This window comes from Nyctibius grandis, chromosome 15 (assembly GCF_013368605.1).
Source record: "Nyctibius grandis isolate bNycGra1 chromosome 15, bNycGra1.pri, whole genome shotgun sequence".
Classification (NCBI taxonomy): domain Eukaryota; kingdom Metazoa; phylum Chordata; class Aves; order Nyctibiiformes; family Nyctibiidae; genus Nyctibius; species Nyctibius grandis.
In genome coordinates this window covers 5327441-5348194 of record NC_090672.1, presented here as the reverse complement: position 1 = coordinate 5348194, position 20754 = coordinate 5327441, and the positions used below count along the sequence as shown (strand labels likewise).

General features: G+C 52.7%; 1 protein-coding gene across 2 annotated transcripts in view; it reads left to right on the top strand.

Moving 5' to 3' along the window:
* MGAT5B (alpha-1,6-mannosylglycoprotein 6-beta-N-acetylglucosaminyltransferase B) overlaps positions 1-20754 on the top strand; it is a 63513-nt gene that overhangs the window by 29123 nt on the left and 13636 nt on the right. For both annotated transcript variants that reach the window (XM_068413398.1, XM_068413397.1), the window contains exons 4-10: positions 3710-3822; positions 5177-5250; positions 6734-6904; positions 7749-7913; positions 8559-8728; positions 19031-19162; positions 20083-20216. In XM_068413398.1, the coding sequence (XP_068269499.1) occupies positions 3710-3822; positions 5177-5250; positions 6734-6904; positions 7749-7913; positions 8559-8728; positions 19031-19162; positions 20083-20216 (959 nt within the window). The remainder of the gene's footprint in view (positions 1-3709; positions 3823-5176; positions 5251-6733; positions 6905-7748; positions 7914-8558; positions 8729-19030; positions 19163-20082; positions 20217-20754) is intronic.

Here is a 20754-nt window from a genome sequence, read left to right as displayed (position 1 = left end):
GACATTGTAATGAGCGAGTTGAAATCCTTTGGTAAACTGTTCTGTGCGAACGTTGCATTTGTTGATGTATTATCTTCAAAACATCTGCTTTTCTCCATCTGTATCGGTCTTCCCAAAGTCCCTGCTTTCACCAGTTAATAGCAAGAAATATCAGATAAGCAAGCAAATATGTTTAGGGCTTGTATTATGAAGACAACACACAAATAGAGAGAGATTCATCTTTTCATAATGCCACTTTTATAAAAGGCAATAAAAATACAGTGCCTTGTAAAGGAATAAACAGGCTGAATCTGAGCTGCTGCTGCGGGGTTGGGGACAAGAGACAAAGTGAAGGGAACCAAATTAATGCATAAAAAAGTACAGGAAAACTCAACCTCCGGCTATATTATATGGCAAATGATTTGCCAGTGGGGAAAGATACATCTTAATAGCAGTTTTTGAAACGAGATGAATACTGTATACAGTGCCTTATAAGGCACAGTGTGATCTGAATCTTAATCAACGTGGGGAAATATAAATCTGAAAATAATAAAGACTAAATCAATATTGATGGTTAGAAGTAAAAGTACTGTATTTGCTGTAGTAAACGGTTTTAAGGTCCCAGGGAAAAATTTGTTCTAGAAAACCCCTAGTAATTTACTATAGTTTCAATAGCTGGCACAGCCCCAGCGCGTTTTGGTGGCATTTATATTGTCACTATAGAAAAATCTAAAAAGCAACAAGGAAAAAAAAAAAAAGCCCGTTGCTGTTTGCTGTGCAGGGGTAGTGTTACCAGCTCCGGTGGAGGCAGGCGGGGGGATGTTCCCCTCCTGCTTCGCCGTCACCAAGCACAATAAGCCGCTTCCCTTGTCCTTTCCAGTGTCTCCAGTTACTAAGAATAAGGTGTCCAGTTCTGACGAGCTACAGAAAACCTTTTTGCGTTCAAGGTTTTGCTTTAAAGGTCTTATTTTCTTGTCCTCTGCCCAGGTGACGAATCAGTGTAAGGATAGGTGGTGTAACTCATGCTTAACCTTCTTGGCATCTCTTTTAATATGTTAAATGAATTTAGCTGCTCAAGTGATAGCCTTGTTGCCCAGCAGATGAAAACACCAAGGTGGCTGGCTCCGTGCTGCCCGTGTCCGTGCTAACACCGAGGCCCATCAGGGCTCCCGACGTGGGAGCATGGCTCTTCACCCCAAGCGTGAAATCCCTCGCTCAAAGCCATGGGCATGTGGAGAAAGCTAGTTTGAGAAGTAAGGGTGGTGAGCGTGCAAGTGGTGGGAGATTTGAGCCTGGCTCCTTATTTTGAGGGGACGTTTTCTACCATTTTTTCCATCTTCTTTATATATGCCAAGGACCACAGTGGGTGTTTTTTGTGTCACTTTGCAGTAACGCTCTGCATTTCGGGGAGAGCCTTGTGGAGCCCATACAACGCGTCTGTCTTGTTTGCGAGAACTGATTGTGACGATCAGACATGCGTTTTGCATCAGAGGGCTCTGGGTTGAAATCTTTGTGCTTGGGGAGCAGCTGTAGCTTACAAGAGCTGGGCAAGCTGGCACAGATGATGGGCCAGATCCATCACCTGGTGGAAACTGCTGCTGTGGCTGGAGCTGTGGCAGGGCTTAGGCTGGCTGCAAGGCTGAGCCTGGAAGAAAGCCATTTATTTAGGATAACGATCCTAATTTTTGTTTGAACGTGTTTGTGTGCGCCCAGTGCTCAGCCCTGGCTGAGCTGAGGTCTGGAGGACATCAGAGAGGAGATGGAGACCAAGCTTGCTGTTGACTTTGGGATTCGCCTGATTACTTGGGTGTTTGGGAGCGAGTTCGGACCCAAGTGAGAATTGAGATTGTTTCTGGGAGGAGGCAAAAGTTGGATCGTGGGCTAATCTAGGCATTCTGAAGCATGGGAGCAGGGCTGCCACGGCTGTGCTCGTCCTCTCTCCTTGCCACGAACGATGGAGAAACCTGAGGAGCATCTCCACCAAGCCAACATCCCTCTCCTGTTGTTGGAGCAGCAGGTTGGGCTCACTGGCTCTAAATTCACTGCATCCTTGTGACGTTTGCTCCTAAACTGCCCATCCCAGTTGTTCCCTGTTGACTGAGCGCGTGGGCATCACCTGCACGGTCTGACGGCTGCTTGCTGGTGGAAAAAGGGTTGCAGAAATGGCGGGTTTGTGAGTTTTCAGGGCTGGCTGAGCTGCGCAGCCCTCAGACCAGGAGCATTTTATCTCCTCGGAACCACGCTGACAAGCAGAGCTTGTCACAGGTCATTTTTGTGCCCGTATTTTACCAGGGCCTCATGAGCAACCTCCCTGCTGCAGCGGTTACAGCACCTGGCGTTTATTCTCTGCAAAGGTTGGAAGTTACTTGGGGGCAATGGTGTCCTCTGTGTTTAATTATTATTTCTTAAAAAGCTAAGATATGTGGCTCCCTGTGGAGGTATGCAGGCTGAATATTGCCTGTCATAAACCATGCCAGAAGGAAAAATGTGGGCTGCTCACTGCTAGCGAATGGACTTTAAATCAACAACCGAAGCAGTATCGGTTCATAAAACCAGGATTTTTTTAGCCTCGAGGACAGAGGTACTTTAAAACCCAGCCTTCGGGTTCACTGATCTGCTGGAGAACGAACATAAAACTTCACCGGGAAGGACCTGACATCAGCACGTATTTTTTGTGCCAGAAGTATTCAAGGTAGCCCTTTTGGTTTTGCTCCCTGCTTATGACATTTCCTTGTATTATAATGAGCTCAGCAGGAGCAGGAGGAAAAACTTATGACCCAGATGCTGCAGAAGGGGAAGTTATTTACTGCGATAACCACTCTCGTGGAGACGTGATGGTTGTTTGGGTGGAAATGGCAGGCGAAGCGTTGGAGGCGGAGAGCTTGCTCCTTGTCAAGCCTGGCTGCTGATGGATTGAGTTCCCTTGCCCTTTTATACATTATACCAGGTTTTAATTGACACCGGCCTCTGTCGCTCTGTGTTATGTAGATGAGTTTAATGGTGCTGTTCACCCAGGACGGTATCGATTGCGAGGTTTAATTCGATCGACGGCACACGCAGCCCTGCAAACCGGTGCAATCTGATCTCAGGCCTTGGTGGGAAGGTGCCTGCGGGCTTCGCTGGGGCTGCAATAGCCAGCTCCACCCCGTCTCACGCTGTGCTGCTGACGCTCGCCCAGGCACCCTGTCCCTGCACAGCCCTCGCTGCGGGACCTGGAAATCCACTCGCCTAAATCTTTGGTGGGTGTCCCTGTGTCCTGCGTGTTTGGCATCTCTGCAGTCTGCTCCAGGCCCACAAGCTTCCTCAGCCCTCCTTCAGTTTTCCCTTTCTTTCTCTGTATTTTTGGGTTTTTTTCCTCCTTTTTTTCTTTCCTATACGCACCGCAAGGCCAATAATCACAGCAGAGGATTTTTCAAGCATTGCACATCTGAAATAAAAAAAACAATTTTTTCCAGCCTATTTAATATTTCCCCATGTAAAATGCACAGATGTATCTGTGTTTATCAGCACACTGCGAAAATTGGCAGAATACTGATTTCCATGAGGTTTTAATCAAACCTCTTGTGAGCTCTTTGCCCAGTACACACCGGACCAGGTGTTCCGGCATTACATCCTGAGCTAAGTTCAACCTGCTGGCAGCTCCCAAGGACGGCAAGCTTGCTATAAGCACCCTTGGGTGTCACCACTGGGAGACATCAAGTTTTCAGGGTTTATTTGTTCTTTTCCCCAGGTTCCAGCCAGCGGCCGGGTTGATGGAGAGGATCCAAGCTATAGCTCAAAACGTCTCAGACATTGCAATAAAAGTAGATCAGATTCTCCGGAACAGCCTCCTGAATGGGAAAGGTGAGTGTCCCCGCGGGTCCCCGTGCTCCAAACCTCCTACGTGTTCTGCTGTTGCAATAGGGAGATCCAGCCAAGCCTACCACGAATAATTTGGTAAAAATGCAGGGGAGTGGATGCTGATCTGAGGTTACCCAACTCACTCCCGTCTGCAGGACCAAGTAGGGCAGGTGAAGCTCTTCAGCAGACCTCCTAGGGCTGTTTGTGTCCAACTCTCTGCGCATGCAGCACATGGTCACACCATGTCTTTGAGGGAGAGGAGATCCTGAGTGTGGTCTGAGCCTTCTCGGAGGTTTCCAGGGCTCTCAGTTTGCTATTACAACCAGGAAAAGGCGGCTGCACAGGGAACCACCCTTCGTGGCCTCTGGCAGCAGTAAACTACTAAAAGCGTTGCCTCACTTGACCCAGGAGGACTCAAGAGCAGGGGAGATCAATCTGTGCAGGAGAAAGACATGGGAAACTCATGCCTGCAAGGGGGAGGAATGGTGACAGATCTGAATTGCTGTCAGAAATAAATGCCACAGAATTAAATGCAGAATCAAAGACGAGGAGCAGTGCCAGCACAAACACCTGGATAGAAAGATGTGGTGGTTTGGCTCCAAAGGCCAGGGGCTGGGATCCAGCACCAGGAGAGACGTGCCCAGCCCAGCAGTGCTGTGAGGGCACTGGGCTCTCCAGGTGTTTCTCCACATGGCTGAGTGTTTCCTGAGGTTTGGGCTGGCATCAGCAGGTAGAAGATGCTTCTGTTGCCTCTTTCACCTTGTGCTTTTCTGGTTATAGGCAAAGGAGGGCTTATAGGAGGGGTTTTGTCTTTTATTAATCCAACCACAGAGGAAGAAAAGATCCTGTTACCGTTTGTAGCCACTTTTGAGCCTTATTCTGGGGTTGGCCCCAGGGGCTGAGTCTTCTCTTGACAGCTCAGCAGGACAGTTTTTACTGCAAGTTTACAGTGAAAAGGTTGTCAGGTGCTTCCTAGATGCTGCAGCCTGCTTATGGATGATTAACAGGAGCATGGATAAGTGGGACCTTGGGTCTGGAGCAGGCTGAGAGCAGCAGGGAGGTGCTAGAAAGAGACCTGCTGAGGTTTAGGAAAGGGGAACGCCCTCTCAGCATTGAAGCAGGACTGGAGGGTTTCCTCTGTTTCCTCCCTAACCTTGGGGAAGGTGCTTCACATCTTGGTGTCCTGCTCCATCAAGTGGGATGGGACTGTCTGCTGGCCCAGCTGTGCCGATGAACATGCTTGGGGGCTGGCAGCCCCCTCCCTTCCCCTCCCCTTCCCTCCCCTCCCCTCCCAGTGTTTCTAGCTGCTCCACTGGCACATCCCAGCTCTCCCCATGCCCAAATTGTCTTTCTGCAGTGGCAGAAGGCAGGAGGGACCAGTGTGAGGTGCCCAGGGACCCCAAGTACCCTGACTGCGCTGGGAAAGTGGAGGTGAGTTGGGGTTCCCTGTCTGGGAGAGGGTCTTAATCTGGGGTGGAAGCTGCTGGGAAGGGCACAAAGCAACAACCCCAGGAGGTAAACTGGGGAAGGCAGTGGGGAGGGGGATGTTTTCCAGAATAAAACTGTTTGTTTTGAAATGGGAAAGGTGCAGCCTGTTGCAGAAGGAGGAGCAGAGGCCAAAGATGCAGAAAGCAAAGCATGGCTGTGCTGTGAGGAGAAAACACACGGAAGGTGTCTGACCTCCTCTGGGAGCCTTTGCTGTACAAATATAACTGTTTTCCCCCAAGAATAAGGCACACACCTTCAGTTTTAGTCATAGGAAGCACTGAAGCCACAGTACCCAGAGGTGTGCAGGCAGCAGCAGAGTCAGCTCCGGGAGCCCACCCCTGCCTGCAGCCCTCCCTGCCTGGAGTTTCGGTGTTTAATGGCAGAAGCGCGGTGAGGAGAAAGCCCTGTCACATCGTCTGTAAATATCTGGAGCGTTAGCTGGTGTCTGGGGAACAACCTCAGCATTGCACAGAGGAGCATCTCGTTAGGGTGGCCAGGACCTCCATCTCACATAGGATGTCCTGCCTGCCCCAGCCTGCTCTTTACACCTGAATGCAGCCTGGCAGTTGGCCCAGAGCATGATTGCTATGTCAGGGAGCATATTTACATGCACTAATTAAAAGCATCTCCCTCTTCCCTCCCCTTCCCAGCCTCCTGCTTCAAGCTGAGGCTTCTGCAGGGCAGAGTCACCCTGAGAAGATATTGAAGGGTATATTACGATGATGCTGGGGGATTGTATTTTCCTCTTCCCCTGGTGCTAGGCATCCTTTCCTTCCACGATTTGAGGAAATTCGGAGTGTAATTTAATTGTGGAATGCTGTGATTCAATCTCCTCTCCGGGTGATTGCTGCGTTTTGCATATGGGGCACAGCGACCTGTCTCCTGAGTAGATTTGGTTTTGTAGTTGAATTAGGAAGAGACTAGCAAGAGCCGTTGCAGGGGATGATAAATCGCTGCTGGTTATTCTCCTTCATGGGAAATCATCCCCTGGGACCACCGGTGGATCTGTCTCCTTGCCCCGCTGCGCCCGGGTGGCGAGATCAGCAGCTTGGCTTGCTCCCCGGCAAGGCTAACGAGAAGAAAACCCCGTGGTGTGTCATTTCCCGGGGATTCATGGCTGTGCCCCGGGGGAAGGGACGTGTTGGTGCTGGAACCAGTGCTAGAAACCCAGGGAGCCCCCAGCAAACCCACCCAGCCCTTCCTCTGCCCCGTGTGCCCCGGAAGCACCGAGCGGGCGTATGTCGGCACCGGTGCTGGGTGCACCCTGGTTTGCAGCCCTTTATCCCCCCCGCCCTTTATTTCTAGCTCCCAGCTAGAGAAGGGTGATGGAGGGTAGAGGTTGCCCACAGCAGGGGCAGCTCACGGGGCTGCTGTGTCCCCTCCTGGCCAGAGGACGAGCCCCCCGTGTTTCTTTGCCCCCTCGCAGTGGATGAGGGCCAGGTGGACCTCCGACCCCTGCTACGCGTTTTTTGGCGTGGATGGCACCGAGTGCTCATTCCTCATCTACCTCAGCGAAGTCGAGTGGTTCTGCCCTCCCCTGCCGTGGCGAAACCGGACGGCGGCTTCGCCTTCCCCCCCGCCGCTGCCCCGGGTGCAGGTAAGGGGGGGGCAGCCTGTGTGCTGCCGGTCCCGGGGGGCTTGCGGGGAGGCGATGGCTTCAAACCTGCTGGAAATGTTCTGAGAGCCAGCGGTGCCAGCAGGGCCACGATGCCACACGGGGGGTTTCATGGGATCACGGAAGGGTTTGGGTGGGAAGGGACCTTTAAAGGCCATCTAGTCCAACCCCCTGCCATCAGCAGGGACATCCTCAACTAGATCAGGTCGCTCAAAGCCACGTCCAACCTGGCCTTGAGTGTTTCCAGGGATGGGGCATCCACCACCTCTCTGGGCAACCTGGGCCGCTGTCTCACCACCCTCAGCGTAACAAATCTCTTCCTTATATCTAGTCTGAATCTCCCCTCCTTTAGTTTAAAGCCATCACCCCTTGTCCTATCGCTACAGGCCCTGCTAAAAAGTCTGTCCCCATCTTTGTTATCTGCCCCCTTTAAGTACTGAAAGGCTGCAATAAGGTCTCCCTGGAGCCTTTTCTTCTCCAGGCTGAACAGCCCCAACTCTCTCAGCCTTTCCTCATAGCAGATGTGCTCCAGCCCTCTGATCATCTTCATGGCCTCCTCTGGACCCGCTCCAACAGGTCCACATCTTTCCTGTGCTGAGGAATCTGGGGTGTCATGCGATGCTCTGGGTGCAATGGGGCCCCTGGGGTTTGGTGCGTGAAGCGGTGGAGGAGCTCTGGTGTCACCAGGGGAAGCTGTCTATCTGGGAAGGACCCACAGCACCTCAACTGTGATGGGCAAACCTCCGCCAGCCCCTGTGGCAGCCCAGGGGCTCCTCTCCTGGCTGGTTCCCCTACACTCAAAATGCAGAGCATGCTCCTTTCCTAGGCAGCTTTCCAGAGCGACCTGGCTCACCTCCTGGAGCTGATCGGCACGGGCAAGGAGTCCCTGAGCTTCATGAAGAAGAGGATCCGGCACTTGGCCCAGCAGTGGCTGCGGGCAGCTCGGCGCCTCGAGCAGAAGCTGAAGGGCCGGCAAAGGGACCAGAAACACGTAGGAGCAAAGTGCATGGGGGTGGTCGCGGTGGGGAGGTGGACAAGCTTAGACCTTGGGGACACAGGGAGTGGAGACAGCTGGGATGTGAATGAGCTGAGAGCAAAATTCATTTATGGAAACACGTGGGTCTGCAGGGTTGGTCATGTGGTCCATGGGTGCGACTCTGCATGCGTTTGGGATGTCACAGATCTGGTGTTGCTGAACAACAGGGTGAATTTTGGTGATGGGTCCTGGTGGGTGGCAGACAGCCATCGGCAGTGAGCAGGGAGCCTGGCACGTCTCCTCTGCGGAGGTGCCGAGGTCGCTGGCCCTCCCGTTGGTGTTTTTGTGGTGCCCTGCCCTTCAGTCCGTGTGTGCCGGGAGATCTGGCTCTGCTCCACGGGGTGGACCCTGATGTACGACAGGAATATGGGCCTGGTCCCAGGATACAGAGCGCCCATCCATGGGAGCTGGTAGCCCCTGACTGTTGGCTCTTTGCTAGTTGGACACAGATCACTTGTCTGTACACCTGAGTGATTTCCCTGAGTAATTACAGCCTGAGGGAATCAGGGACCATGAGTCATTTTGGGCTGGAAACCCCAACTTGTCCCTTTACCCCAGCTCCACCCCTCCCAGCACTGACCCCTCTCCTTGTCTCTCCAGGTCTTGATCCACATCGGCTTCCTGACAGAGGAGTCGGGGGACGTTTTCAGTCCGCGGGTGCTGAAGGGGGGCCCGCTGGGCGAGATGGTGCAGTGGGCTGACATCCTGGCTGCCCTCTTCCTCCTGGGACACAGCCTGAGGGTCACGGTGTCCCTGAAGGAGCTGCAGAGGTGGGTGCTGCGGTGCTATGGGTGCGTGGTCCCCCCTGAGAGGGTCTGCCCCCCGCGTGTGTGTGGGTTGCATCAAGGTTTTGTGTGAAAGAACGAGGTCTGCAGAGGCTCGAGGGTGGCTTTTCCCCCACCTGCGTCTCTGGCAGCGCTGGTGCTGTGCTGGTGCAAGTGTTGGGTGGGTGCAGACCACCACATCACGGCTAGGACTGATCCCATCCCTCCTGCATCCCAGGAAAGTGGGAAGGACAGTGCAAACTCAGGCCTTGCAGCAGGGCTTTGCATGGGGCTGGTGTGGAGATGCTTGGGGCAGGGCTCTGCCCTGTGGTCCTGGTGCTGGACCTGAGCAGAATTAGTCCCTTGCTGTCAGCACACAGCATCACCCGTGTCCCCTGACGCCTGCCTAGGGCTGGGTGGGGGAAAGGCTCCCTTTTACCCACCCCGTTCCCCAGGGATGCTAGTGGCCATGTGGGGCTAGTGGCCATGTGGCTGCAGGACGCAGGTGTCCTGCGGGTTGCTGGCTCTTCCCACCGTGCGTGGCTGCACTCAACCACCGTGGCTTCACCAGCGTTGTTTGAGCAGTGACTGTGCTCCCTTCCTTCCTTCCTTCCTTCCTTCCCTCCCTCCCTTCCTGCTCTGCCGCGAGGCAGGCAGCTGTGGTGGCTGCAAAAATAACCTGCATTATTTTGGGATATGGGGCAATGCGGGGTGAGAATGTGCAAACCGCTCTGCTGGGTCACCCTACAAGTGACCAGGTCACCTCACAAGGTTTCCTTGCCTCTTATGAGACAGCTTGAGTTGGAGGGCAAGTGCCAGGGAAAACGCAAATTAGGATGGGTTATAAATCGTGAAAAGCCTGAAGCTGCCATGGGGACTGGGCAGGTTTTGGGTGATGCTAAGCCAGCATTGGCTGCATAATGAGCCGTGCTGAAAAGGGAGTGAAAAAAAACAATAATCCTGGAAAAAAAAACCCCAACAAAAAAACCCAACCCAGCCCCTATGGCATTCAGAATTAATGAACGGAATTAGCTCCCAACTAATTAACTCACAAAAATAATCCTGGTCCTAACATAAAGGGCAGCAGCCTCTCAAAGAGGCGGGCACACATCACGGTGATCTCCTCACGGCGTGCTGAGCTGGGCTGACGTGCTGAATCATATCTGTGTGCTCAAGGATGGAAGAAGTTAATGGCTGGGAGTGTTGTGGTGGTGGTGTGTGGTTCTTGGTTGTGTTTTTTAATGAAGAGCCTCATGGTGGCTGTTTCACAAGGGGAAGGAGCTGGCTGAGTGTTACTGGGGGTTTTGCAGCCTCTGTTTCCCTCTGTGAGTGACTCTGGAGAGAGCTGTGTTGCTGCCTGTAGTAGTTCACCTTGCTCAGAAGTGTAGGAACTCTGGCATCGGTTGGCAGTGGTGAAACCTCCTCTTCTGACGTGATTTGGATGAGTCCCCTGGGATGCCTGGGAGCGGCAGCTCTGACCCGTCCCCTTCGTAGCTGCGACGGGGAGCGAGCGAGCTGTGCTGGGGCTGCACATCTTGAACTTCTCTCTGTCCAAGTGATAGAAGCTCTCCACCTCCCCGAGCATGTGTCCTGTGCCTGGCTTTGATGACATTTTAAGTGCTGGACACCTGTGCTGTGGGTCCACCTCCATGTTGATGGAGCTGGGGCAAGCAGAGGCAGGACTTGAGGCTATAGCCAGGTCCTCTCTATCCCTTTGGATACCCAGTCCAGTGTTCACTGGGACCTTCCTGCAGCCCATCAAGGGATGGGTTAACACGGGTGTTGGAGGGGGACGAGGGGGTCCCCCCTGCAAGGGGAGGGAAAGCAGTGGGGCAATCCTGCTGGGTGCTTGCAGACCTCTTGGCAACATCCCTGCCCTCGGGCTGGTACTGTATTAGCTGTGTAATTAATCGTGAGTTGTGCTAATTGTTCATCTTGGGAACTTGGTTAAAGCCTGGAGGGGACTTTACCTGCAGGGGGTTGGTACCCTTTGGGCAGGGGTGGGCACACAAAGAGCCATGGGATGTGCGATATGCTGGAGCTGGGCGGTGGGGACAAGGCAAAGCTACAGCCCCTTGTGTGGCTGTGGAGGGGTCAGCCCAAGTCATTTCTTATCCCTACTGCCCCCGTGTAACCTCCTGAAGCAGCAAAGCTTTGCTCCACTGTAGAGTGGGGCTACATTTGTCCTCTCCCATCCTGAGTATCTCTTGCTGAGCTTGCAGCAGGGCAGGCACCAGCATCAGGGCGGGTTTGGGGATATTTTCCTCCAGCACTGTGAATTGTTGAGTCCGCTTCTTGTTTGTTTTTCTTTGGCAACCCCTGCTCCTTTCACGGCTCAGAGCTGGAGCTGCTCCTGCCCAGCACGGCCTCCATGGAGCAAAGGCTGGCGCCCATAAATTATTCAGCATGGAATAACATCTCTCCTGGTTTGTTTTTCGTCTCTTCAAATTTCTGAGCTGATTTTTCTACGTGTATCGATCATTGGCGAGGGATCACTGGAAGGCCTGCGTGCATACACTTGAGCCCGTAGTTATCTGAGAGCTGTTCATTATTAGCATCACTATTGATTGCAATGCAGCACTGCCCGGAGGCGGTGGTCAGGGTTGGCTCTGAAATGCTGGGCATCAGGCAAACGAGGAGGAAAAGTAAGTCCCTGGTCCAAAAAGCTGGTGATGGAGGGCTGGGCATGAGAACAGGTCAGGAGGGTGACCATGTTGTGCTGGGCACCTCTCCATGCCGGGGGGCTCCAAGGGGGAGAGCAGCAGATGCCAAGCAGTGAGTAGCAGGGGTGTGAAATGGTTCTTCCCCTGGTTTGGGGGACCAGTGCTAAGCTGTAGTGAAGCCAAGGAGCTCTGGGGGTCTGCAGGCTTGTTCTAAGGAGCTCTGGGGATCTGCAGTCTTGCTCCACGACTCATCTAGGCACTGTCCAAATGCCCCTGTGAGGTCTGAGATCAGTGCTGCTGAGCTGAGCCCTGGTTTTCCAGCTCTTATCTAGCTTATTTTTTGCCTGCTGTAGACCTGTGAATTCCGCTGCTGTGTCCTACCAGAGGCTAATTTTTCTCCTGGAGTCGAACTAAGTGCAGGTGTTTTTCCTCTTTTTACATTTCCCGGTGAATTTGTGAGCTGCTTCTGATGCGTCTTGACAGGCAAGGGGTGAAACACGGGATTACCTGGGGGCTGGTGCAAAGCATCGCCGGGCACGAGCAGCTCCCCGGGAAGAAAGCAAAGCCTCCAGGGAGTCAGGAACTCATTTCCATCAGAGGTTTATGCTGGCTGGGTAAGGGCAGCGGAGGGAGCCAGCAGCATTTTGGGCCCTGCCTTGAAGGAGGGAGGGAGGAAGGATCCCAAATCTGGATGCAAACACTTGATTCTTCTCAGCTGAAGACCCCTTGTGCTGCTTTGGTAGCCAAAATGTGCTTCCAGGGAAGTGAGAATCAAGGCTGGGGCATGTGTATTGCTTGGTAGGGGAGGAGTGGGAAGCGCCTGAAGGACCTGAGCTGTGTTGTTAATGAGGCAGCTTGGAAGTAGATGTTGGAAAATTACGAGCAGCACCTTCGGAGCCAGGGCTGCACCGGTGCTACAGCCGCAAGAAGCTGAGCCTCTTCCTCCGGAGCACTCGTGCCCCAGGAGGGACGTGCTCAGGCTTTCCCCCCAGGACAAGGGGCACAGCAGGTGCTGTGGGGACCTCCAGCTCCTTACCCCCGTCCTTAGGTCATGGGAATGGTCACATTGGCATCTCCAGCTGTTTCTGTGGGGCTAAGGGAGAGGCTGCGGGAGACAGGGGTGCGGTGCTGCGAGCTGCTGGAGCCACGGGGAGGATTGGTGATGCTGGCAGGTGTTTTTTGCAATGGTCCCCTTGAAATTAACTGCTCATAAGGCAGGACAGAAAGTCGAAGTAAACGGGATTTGATGCCTTGTGGGGTCAGGGCTTTGCAAAGTGTTCTTGGAGCTTAATTGCTCCGGTGTCAAGTTCTGGACTCCTAATACTGGCCCTGGCAAGGCACTTAATTTTAAGTACGTGCTGGCAGCCCTTTCCCCGCCGAGCAGTAGCTGTGGCCAGCGTGTGGTTTGGGCAATGAGCCGCTCTCCCTGTGCTGGGGCAGTGGGGCCAGCACCACGGCGGGACGAAGCTCAGCTCCCGCTGCCACCGCTCTCCTCTCATTGCCTGGCGTGTACTTAATTGTAGCTGCTATTTTCCTGTGCTTCCCACACTCACCGAGGTGTAGTCAGGCTGCAAAAAAGGCCGTTCAAATGGAAACACGATGTCCAGACCGAGGCATTTCTAATTATTTTCTGGCAGATAAAAGCCATCTTGCTGTCTTGCATCTGTTCACATGAAAACCCGTGTGTGCCCAGGCTCCAGGCTTCACCTTCCCTTGCCAGTTGGCAAATCCAGTCCTGACGTTGTGCGTGAGAGCCAGGAATCGCTTGTGGAAAATAGCCAGAAGTGACCGGTCGCGTGCGGTCCTGATGGAGCTGCGTGGCGTGGCCGAGGGATTTATCAGTGATGGGGAGGAAACCTCAGCCTTTAATGTTCCTGTTACATGAGACCGAGTGTTTCTGTGAGCTCTTAGGGCTACTAGGTTGTTCTTTTTCTGGCCAGGCTTTGATGTTTGTGCTGGCACACAGTTGCGTACGGGGTGCTGCGGGCTTCGGGAAGGCTGGATGTTTGGTTACAGGTCTCAGGGGGAGCTGAAGATGATGCCCACAATGGTGGGTAACTGACCACTGCAAACCCATGTGAAGATGGAGGTGATGAAGGCTGAACAGGGGTTACACGAATGCTGGACACACCACTGTGTGTCGGAGCTTTATGGGATTTAATCGGGACACGTTTCCAGCAGACATATCTTAGGTGATGGGGTAGGTAGGGCTCTGCGACGTTAGTGGGTACAAATCGTCTTTGTTCTAGTGGTGCCCATGAAAATTGGGCTAAAACTGTCCCCTGTCCCTTCACTTTGGGCTGCTGGAGCAGCTGGGACAGCAAGGGACAGCCCGAGGGTCTGCCCAGGTGCCACGAGCCCATGAGTGCTCAGCTTCTGCTGCTTCCCGGAGGAGCCCGAGGATTTATTTCCTTTTTCCTGGGAAGTTTCTTCATTATTTACTGAATTTCTGACCAGAAAGAGTTGTTTGCTCCGGCACCCTCCTGTGCATCCCCAGGGTCTGTCTCTGCCCGGCCAGGAGGGCAGCTCTCGCCGGAGGATGGTGGATCCCATCCCCTCCCCTGCTTCTCCTCCCCTTTTCAGCCGGGTACAGCTGCTCGCCGAGGTGCAGCCGTGTAGCTCCGCAATTAAAAGCCAGGTACACCAAAATGAGACTGCAAAAGCTGCTCCCTTGAGTTACAGCAGCTTCCCAGCACCTCCAGCCACGTGAGGAGCAGGGGATGAGCTGCCCTGCCATGCGAGGAGGGATTTCTTCCACCTTTGAGGTCTTCATTTTGTAGAAGAGGAGGGTGCATAAATTAGCAGGAATTACCGAGCTGTTAAATCGCGCTTCTTCATGAAATATGTGTATTTTGTAGCCAAATGATGACCCGCTCGCTGGGTGCTTTGTCATTGCAGAAACCTGTGCTTTGTCCCATAAAGCTTATCATAACCTTATTAATCGTTGGGTAATTTATATAGGGTTGATCCTCCCTGGGGGTGCCCAGAGCGCCTCCGGGCTGGCAAGGACAGAGGTTTTGGCACACTCGGAGACGGTCCAACCAGGAACTCCTGGATCAAACCCAGCCTCCAGCCCCGTGGGACTGTTGACTCCCCATTACTGGAGGCTTTCAATCCCCTTATAAGATGCAAAGCATCCAGCAGCCTTCACTCCTCGTGGCTTGTCTTTGTGGCTCAGAAGAAATGCCTTCCTGGGGATCTCCTGGTGGAGCCCTGCCCGGACCCACTGGAGCTGCTGCTGCTCAGATGAGCAGCAAAATCTCACATTAACTGTCTTCTGGGGACGTGCTGCAAAGGTTTCCAGCAAGTGCTGCGTCCTGCCGTGATGGGAAAACAGGGTTTTGTTGAACCTCGGAAATAAATACATGGATTGCTGAACTTCACCCCCCAGGTGGGTAGGGCTGTGTCACACGGGATCGAGGATGGGCCAGAGAAACAGTCCAGATGTGTGTTGCAAAAGTAAAACCATTGCAGGCTGCTTAAAAAACATACTGTAATTGCTTGAAAAAAATCGCTTTTGAGGTCTAGCAGGAAGAAGAGCTGGGAGCAGAGGCCGTGCAATGGGGTGTTCATCTCGTGGGCTCCGGTTTGCACTTTAAATTGCTCGTGACGGGCTTGTCACAGACCCCCGGGAGCTGCTCGGGCTCAGCTCCAGCACGTTTCATCCCCTGGATAACACCTCTGTGCTTGCTCGGCTCTTGTAGCCAGGGAGAAGCCGATGAGCAGAAGTTTCCTCCATTTCCCCTGCTGCAGTCCGCCTTGCTGATGGCAGCAGATGTGGGCAGAGAAGATGCAATTAGATATAATATAAGGTATTGGCCCAGCCTGCCAGCAGCTGCCCACGAGATCTATTTAGTGCTGGACTTTTCAGCCCCAGGAGTGATAACGTGGAAGGAAACGTTGGATTAATTTCAAAATAGGTCAATGGGATGTAAAGATAACTCTGCAGTCATCTGATTTCACCATGCTCGGGAAGGGAATGCATTCCCTGGTTGATTAAAGTGACTATAAGGGGAAAATGGGAGGACAAGAATCTGCTGGAGATTTATTCTGGAGTAGGCACAGCTGGTGGAGGCAGCTGGCGGAGAGGCGAGCTCGGTGCTTGGGTTGAAGCAGCTTCGGCTGCTCTCTCCCAGGGAGGAGCGAGGGCTGAGCCACGCACTCGTCCTGGCTGTCGGGATGGGACAAGGCACCGGGTCACCCGCCGAGGCTCCGGAGCTGCTGAGCCCGGGCACAAGCCGGTCGCTGTCCTTGGCTGGTCTGGGAGGGGAGGTTTCTCCAGGAGCTGGGATCAAGAGGTTTTCAAAAACAAATCTCTTGGCTGCGCTGGCTGAGAAGGCGGCATTTGTGCTCATCAATTTTATTTGCCTAATTTCAAGCACCATTAATAGTACATGGCACGAGGAAAAACCAGGGAAATTTCACTCCAACCATGAGTGAAATTGGGTTTAGTAGAAAATCAGTTGACTTAACTGGCAAATGATGAAAGCTTGAATAAAGAATGTTTAAATAAGGAGGAATGAAAAAAAAATCCCCCCCACCTCAGAGGTGCAGCCTGGATTTGCATGATTGGAATATTAAAATCAGTGGTTATAAAGTGTTTGGAAAGGATAAGGGGAATAAATGAGAGAGAGGTGCTCTGCTTCAAAGGCACGGCTCCTGCTTTTAGATCTGTTCCTGCCTCGCAGCCTTGGTGCTGGGGGTGTGAATGGACATGGCAAGTCCTGAACACCCGGAGAGGGGACGCGTGGGAGCTCACGGTGACGAGGGGGAGCAGGGGGAGCCAGACCTGCTCTGCCTAAGGTTTGGAAAGTTTTTTGGAGTCTTCAGTATGAGATACACTAATTGGTGTCTCCTGCAGCCCCTTGTCAAGCTTGGTTAGGGCTTTTTTAAATTATGGATGATTTTGTAATGCAGCAGCTTGTGTGATGCCTACCAGCGAGGGGATGGGGTGTGCAGCAAGAGAAGCGTTACGGTTTGGGGATTTTTCGTTCAATACCAGGTTTATGGATCAGCTGTAGTCAAAATTCGGGGATGGTTTGAGGAGCACCCAGAGGAGCAGAGCACGAGGTGCTGCCCAGCTTGGGGGGTCAACAGAGACACGCTCATCTTCCAGCAGCAAAGGTATCGTAGCTGTTGAATACACGTTCCTGGTGACTGAGGAAAAAGCAGTACGTGTGCTAGCGAATGGGATATTTAGCATTGCATCTCTATAAAATCCTTGGGGGTTTTTACTGGCTTAAAAATTCCCCTTCTGCTTCAGCCTCCCCGGGAGGAGTGAGTCTCCTTGTTGCCCTATTTGTCATACTGAGGTGGCTGTTGGAGGTGAGAGCTTTTCTGTTCCTGGTATCTTCCCAATCAGCCATGTCGTGTAAAATTGTGCATGAAAGTGATAAAACTGCCGCCTGTTTCCCCCGCGGCTGACCCAGCCGGGCTGCCCTCAGCTGACGCTTGTATTCCTTGTGACAAGAGCAATGAAGCAGCTGCAAACGCAGCTCTCTGCCTTAAATTGAATTTCTGTGTTTTTCCTGGCTTTGGTGAGCAGTGTGTGGTTCTGCATTTACTCGCTCTCTGGAGTCACGGTCGTGGTCAGGAGATTGGGATGACCCTTCGCCGGTCTCAGGTTGGGATGGGGCTGGAAGAAGGATCTTGATGCCCAACACTCGAGGGCTTGCAAGCCATGTCAGCAGAAGAGGGAGACAGATATGGCCAGGAGCAGACCAAGAGCCCTTTATTGTAGCTATAATGGCCAACCAATTTCCCAGGCCACATATGACCCTTTCTGGTGATGCTGGTGAAAACTAGTGGGAGATTGGAGAGCAAATGCTTGTGATAACTGTATAACTTGGCTCTTCCCGTGTGGGAGAGCCATCAGTTTCCTCCACAAACAGCCATGGGATCAATAGATGAAATGCTGTGTGTAGTTGTAGGTCTGGGCAAGGGATGAAGACCTTATGGAAGTGCTCCTCGGAGGATGGACCCTCAGACTGTGGGTCCATTCGAGCTTCAGCTGAGCCACAGGTAAAACCCAGGTAGGGCTGGAAAGAGGATTCTCAAGTTCAGAGGGGGAAATGCAAAGGAGTTAAGAGAACTAGTAAGAGAGGTCACATAGAGTGAAGGCTTCAAAGCCTGGAAATGTAAAACCTGGCTGGACCTTTTATTCCTAAGAAAAGGGAAAATACTTATAGGGATGGCTGGATTAAATTCCCATCTCCGAGTAGGTGCTAGGAGTAAGTGAAAAGCGCAGAAGAAAACAAAGACAGACATCTTGGCAGGCAGGAGCTCAGGGTGAGATTTCACACTGTCTGAGCTCAGACTTGCAAAATAAAACATGAATTCCTCAACCCTGTTAGAAGGACCGAGAAAGAAACAGGGCAACTGCGTGGTGGGAGTGGGGCAGAGCCTGGGTGGACCAAAAGAGGTTGATATTTTAGTTTTCCATGAAGATGTTACTGTTGCTGTTTGGGTGTGAGTGGGCTTATGGGGGTGAGGATGAGGAAGATTTTGTCTTTAGGAGGACAAAAAATACAAGATCATTGAAACTGAGGGGTGGATCAGTTGTATTTCTGAGCAAAGTGGCGCTCAGAAATCACAAGTACGTGTCACAAGGATTTTTGAGAAACCTGCTGAAGCTGGAAGGTGTGAGGTTTTTGTCTGAGAAGGAGGAAACGTGGTCCAGACAAGCAGATGGGCTGTCAGGCTGACAGCAGTGGTACACTTAGTGGAACAGCTTTGGAGAGAGGGATTCATCAGTTCACAGGGGTAATTGAAAAAGGAAGGAGACATGCTGCAGGTTTACCAGCCTCGTGTCATGCCAGATTAATCACCGATCACCTTGGCAGCAAGGTAACTGATGATCTTGATAAAGAGATTGCAGTCGATCTAGTTTATCTGGATTTTTGTAATGCGTTTTGTCTGCTGGAGGAGGGAAGAGGGGCTGAGTACAGCTGTTGTAAGGAACTGGCTGAAAACCCACTGAGTGAGACCCAGGGTCCGGCTGCTCTGGCTTTAGTGAACTATTTCATAAATGAGACAGACAATGAGAAATATTAATGAAATGTGCACAACATCCAAGGCCAGGCAGTGCCACCAGAGTCATGGAGAAGCTGAGGGTGCTCCGGGATGTGATGGGTACCTGTAAGGACTGGAGTAGGAGAGACGGTGCATGGTGTGTGCTGGGAGGGGTATGGGGCTGAGAACAGGGAGACTGAGGCGAAGCTGGGAGCCTTGCAGGCAGGGAGGGGGGGAAAGACGTGGCTCTGCAAGTCTGTCGCTGATGTGATTGCAATGAAAGCAAACGAAATCTGGTGTCTGACAAGAGGGATGGAGGGGAGTGTGTGTGTCGAATGAGATGCTGGTGAGCCCTGGCTGGGAGCACTGTGCAAAAGCCTCGTCATCCACGTGTGAGGAGCAGGAACTCGGCTGGAGCAGGTGCAAAGGTGGGGAGGGACCAGGACTCCCCAAAACCTCAGATTTTTGGCCCAGGAAATAGAGGCTGGGGAGAGGAGAACCATCTGCCTCCCCCTCCATCACCTAGGGAACTGGTTGATGGCCCCCGTTAAACACCCGGCCAGGAAATGGGGGCTTGTGTTGCAGGGCTTTTGTTGTGCTGGGGGGCTGATCAGTCCCTCACGTTTCTCCCCAGTCACTTAGGGGTGCCTCCAGGACGGGGAAACTGCCCCTTGACCAATCCTTTGCCTTTCGACCTGATTTACACCGACTACCATGGTCTCCAACAGATGAAGCAGCACATGGGGCTCTCCTTTAAGAAATACAGGTAAGCAAAGCCACTCCCTTCTCTTACTCTCCATTCATTAATTAGCAAGCAAAGACTAATGCTAATGACCTCAAAGGATAGCCTCCATGTCCAAAGAGCTGGATCCTTCGATTGCAGCTTTGATTTTTGCCTGGCTCTGGCAGCTGCCGCTGTGCTGTGTCCCCCCGCTGCCACGAGACGACTCACTCCAGAGCCTCACCTTAACAATGAGATGTTTAAGACTAAACCTCATTAGAAGAGGCTGAATTGGGAAAATAAAACCCCTGCGTGTGCCTGGGGTGCGTGTGTGCTTCCAGGTCCCGTGCGTGCAGCCTGCAGCCCGGGGTGGGCACGGCACCGAGGGAAGCGCGAGCCTTTTCTATTTGCAAGAAGCAGAGCCCTGTCCCTGGCTCCTTCGTCATCAAGACAAATGTCATCATCCCCTGGTACATCACCAGCCAGGAGAATATGCGATTTAATTTAGTGCTGATAGTCCTGCTATTTATTATGTTTTCTCCCATCTCTTCCCCTATCCTACACAATTTTATTAGAGAGAAAAATGACAAGCGGGGTTATTGCTTTTATTATAAATGCATTTGCTCTCGCATTCAGCTTGTATTGCTCTTTCCTTGCTTGATGCTCCCCTTCTCTCCTCGGTCTTGTGCTGGTAATGCCTGCCTCAGCATTCCCGGGATATCGGGAAATGCATTAACAAGTCTCTAGGAGATGCATCATTCTCGTAACCGTCAGGGAGATGAAAGCCCTGCAACGGGAAATTGCTCATTACAGGAGGGAGCAGTGGGTTGGGAAGGGCTGCTTGGGACCTTCCTGCACCCTCTGCTTGGGGAGCAGACGAGGGATGAGCTGCCTGGGGACACCAGATGTCCCTGGCAGTGGGACTTTCTCAAACCAAGGTCCTCGGGTCCTCTCTCCTCTCCCAGGTGCCGTGTCCGGGTCATCGATACCTTTGGGACAGAGCCGGCGTACAACCACGAGGAGTATGCCACGCTGCGCGGGTACCGCACCAACTGGGGCTACTGGAACCTGCAGCCCACCCAGTTCATGACCATGTTCCGTAAGTGGGGGACAGTTTCAGGGACTTGCAGGCACCCCAGAAGCGGGTCTCGCTTCCTTTAGGAGGTGATGCACGGGCAGTGCCATCCTCCCTGGCTCCATTCCTGCTACCCCTTGCCTGCCTGCTGCCTGCGAGGAGCTCCCAGATCTGCTTCGCCATCTCTTGGGCTGTAGAAATGTTCTGTTGCCCAAGGGAGAGAGACCTGGGAGAAAGACCTGGCTTCTTCCTCCATGGTGGGTTGCTGGCTCCAGCACAGCCAAGGCCAAACACAGGGCACAGCCAGGAGCTTCCAGCTCCTGGGAGGGGAAGCACAGGGCAGTTTTGGTTACAAAGCCTGGTTTTATTTCAGCTGGGGTTCTAAAGGTGAGAGGCAGCTCAGTGATTCAGATATGCCCGTGGTGTGGAAAGGAGATGTGCTTGTCTGAAAGGAGGCTGGTGACCCTTTGGGTGCTGAGTAACTCAAACATTGACTTTTCCTGGCTGGACAGAGTCCGTTTGGCAGCCTTAGAAATGCCTTACCTTCTAAAGAGCCGCTTGA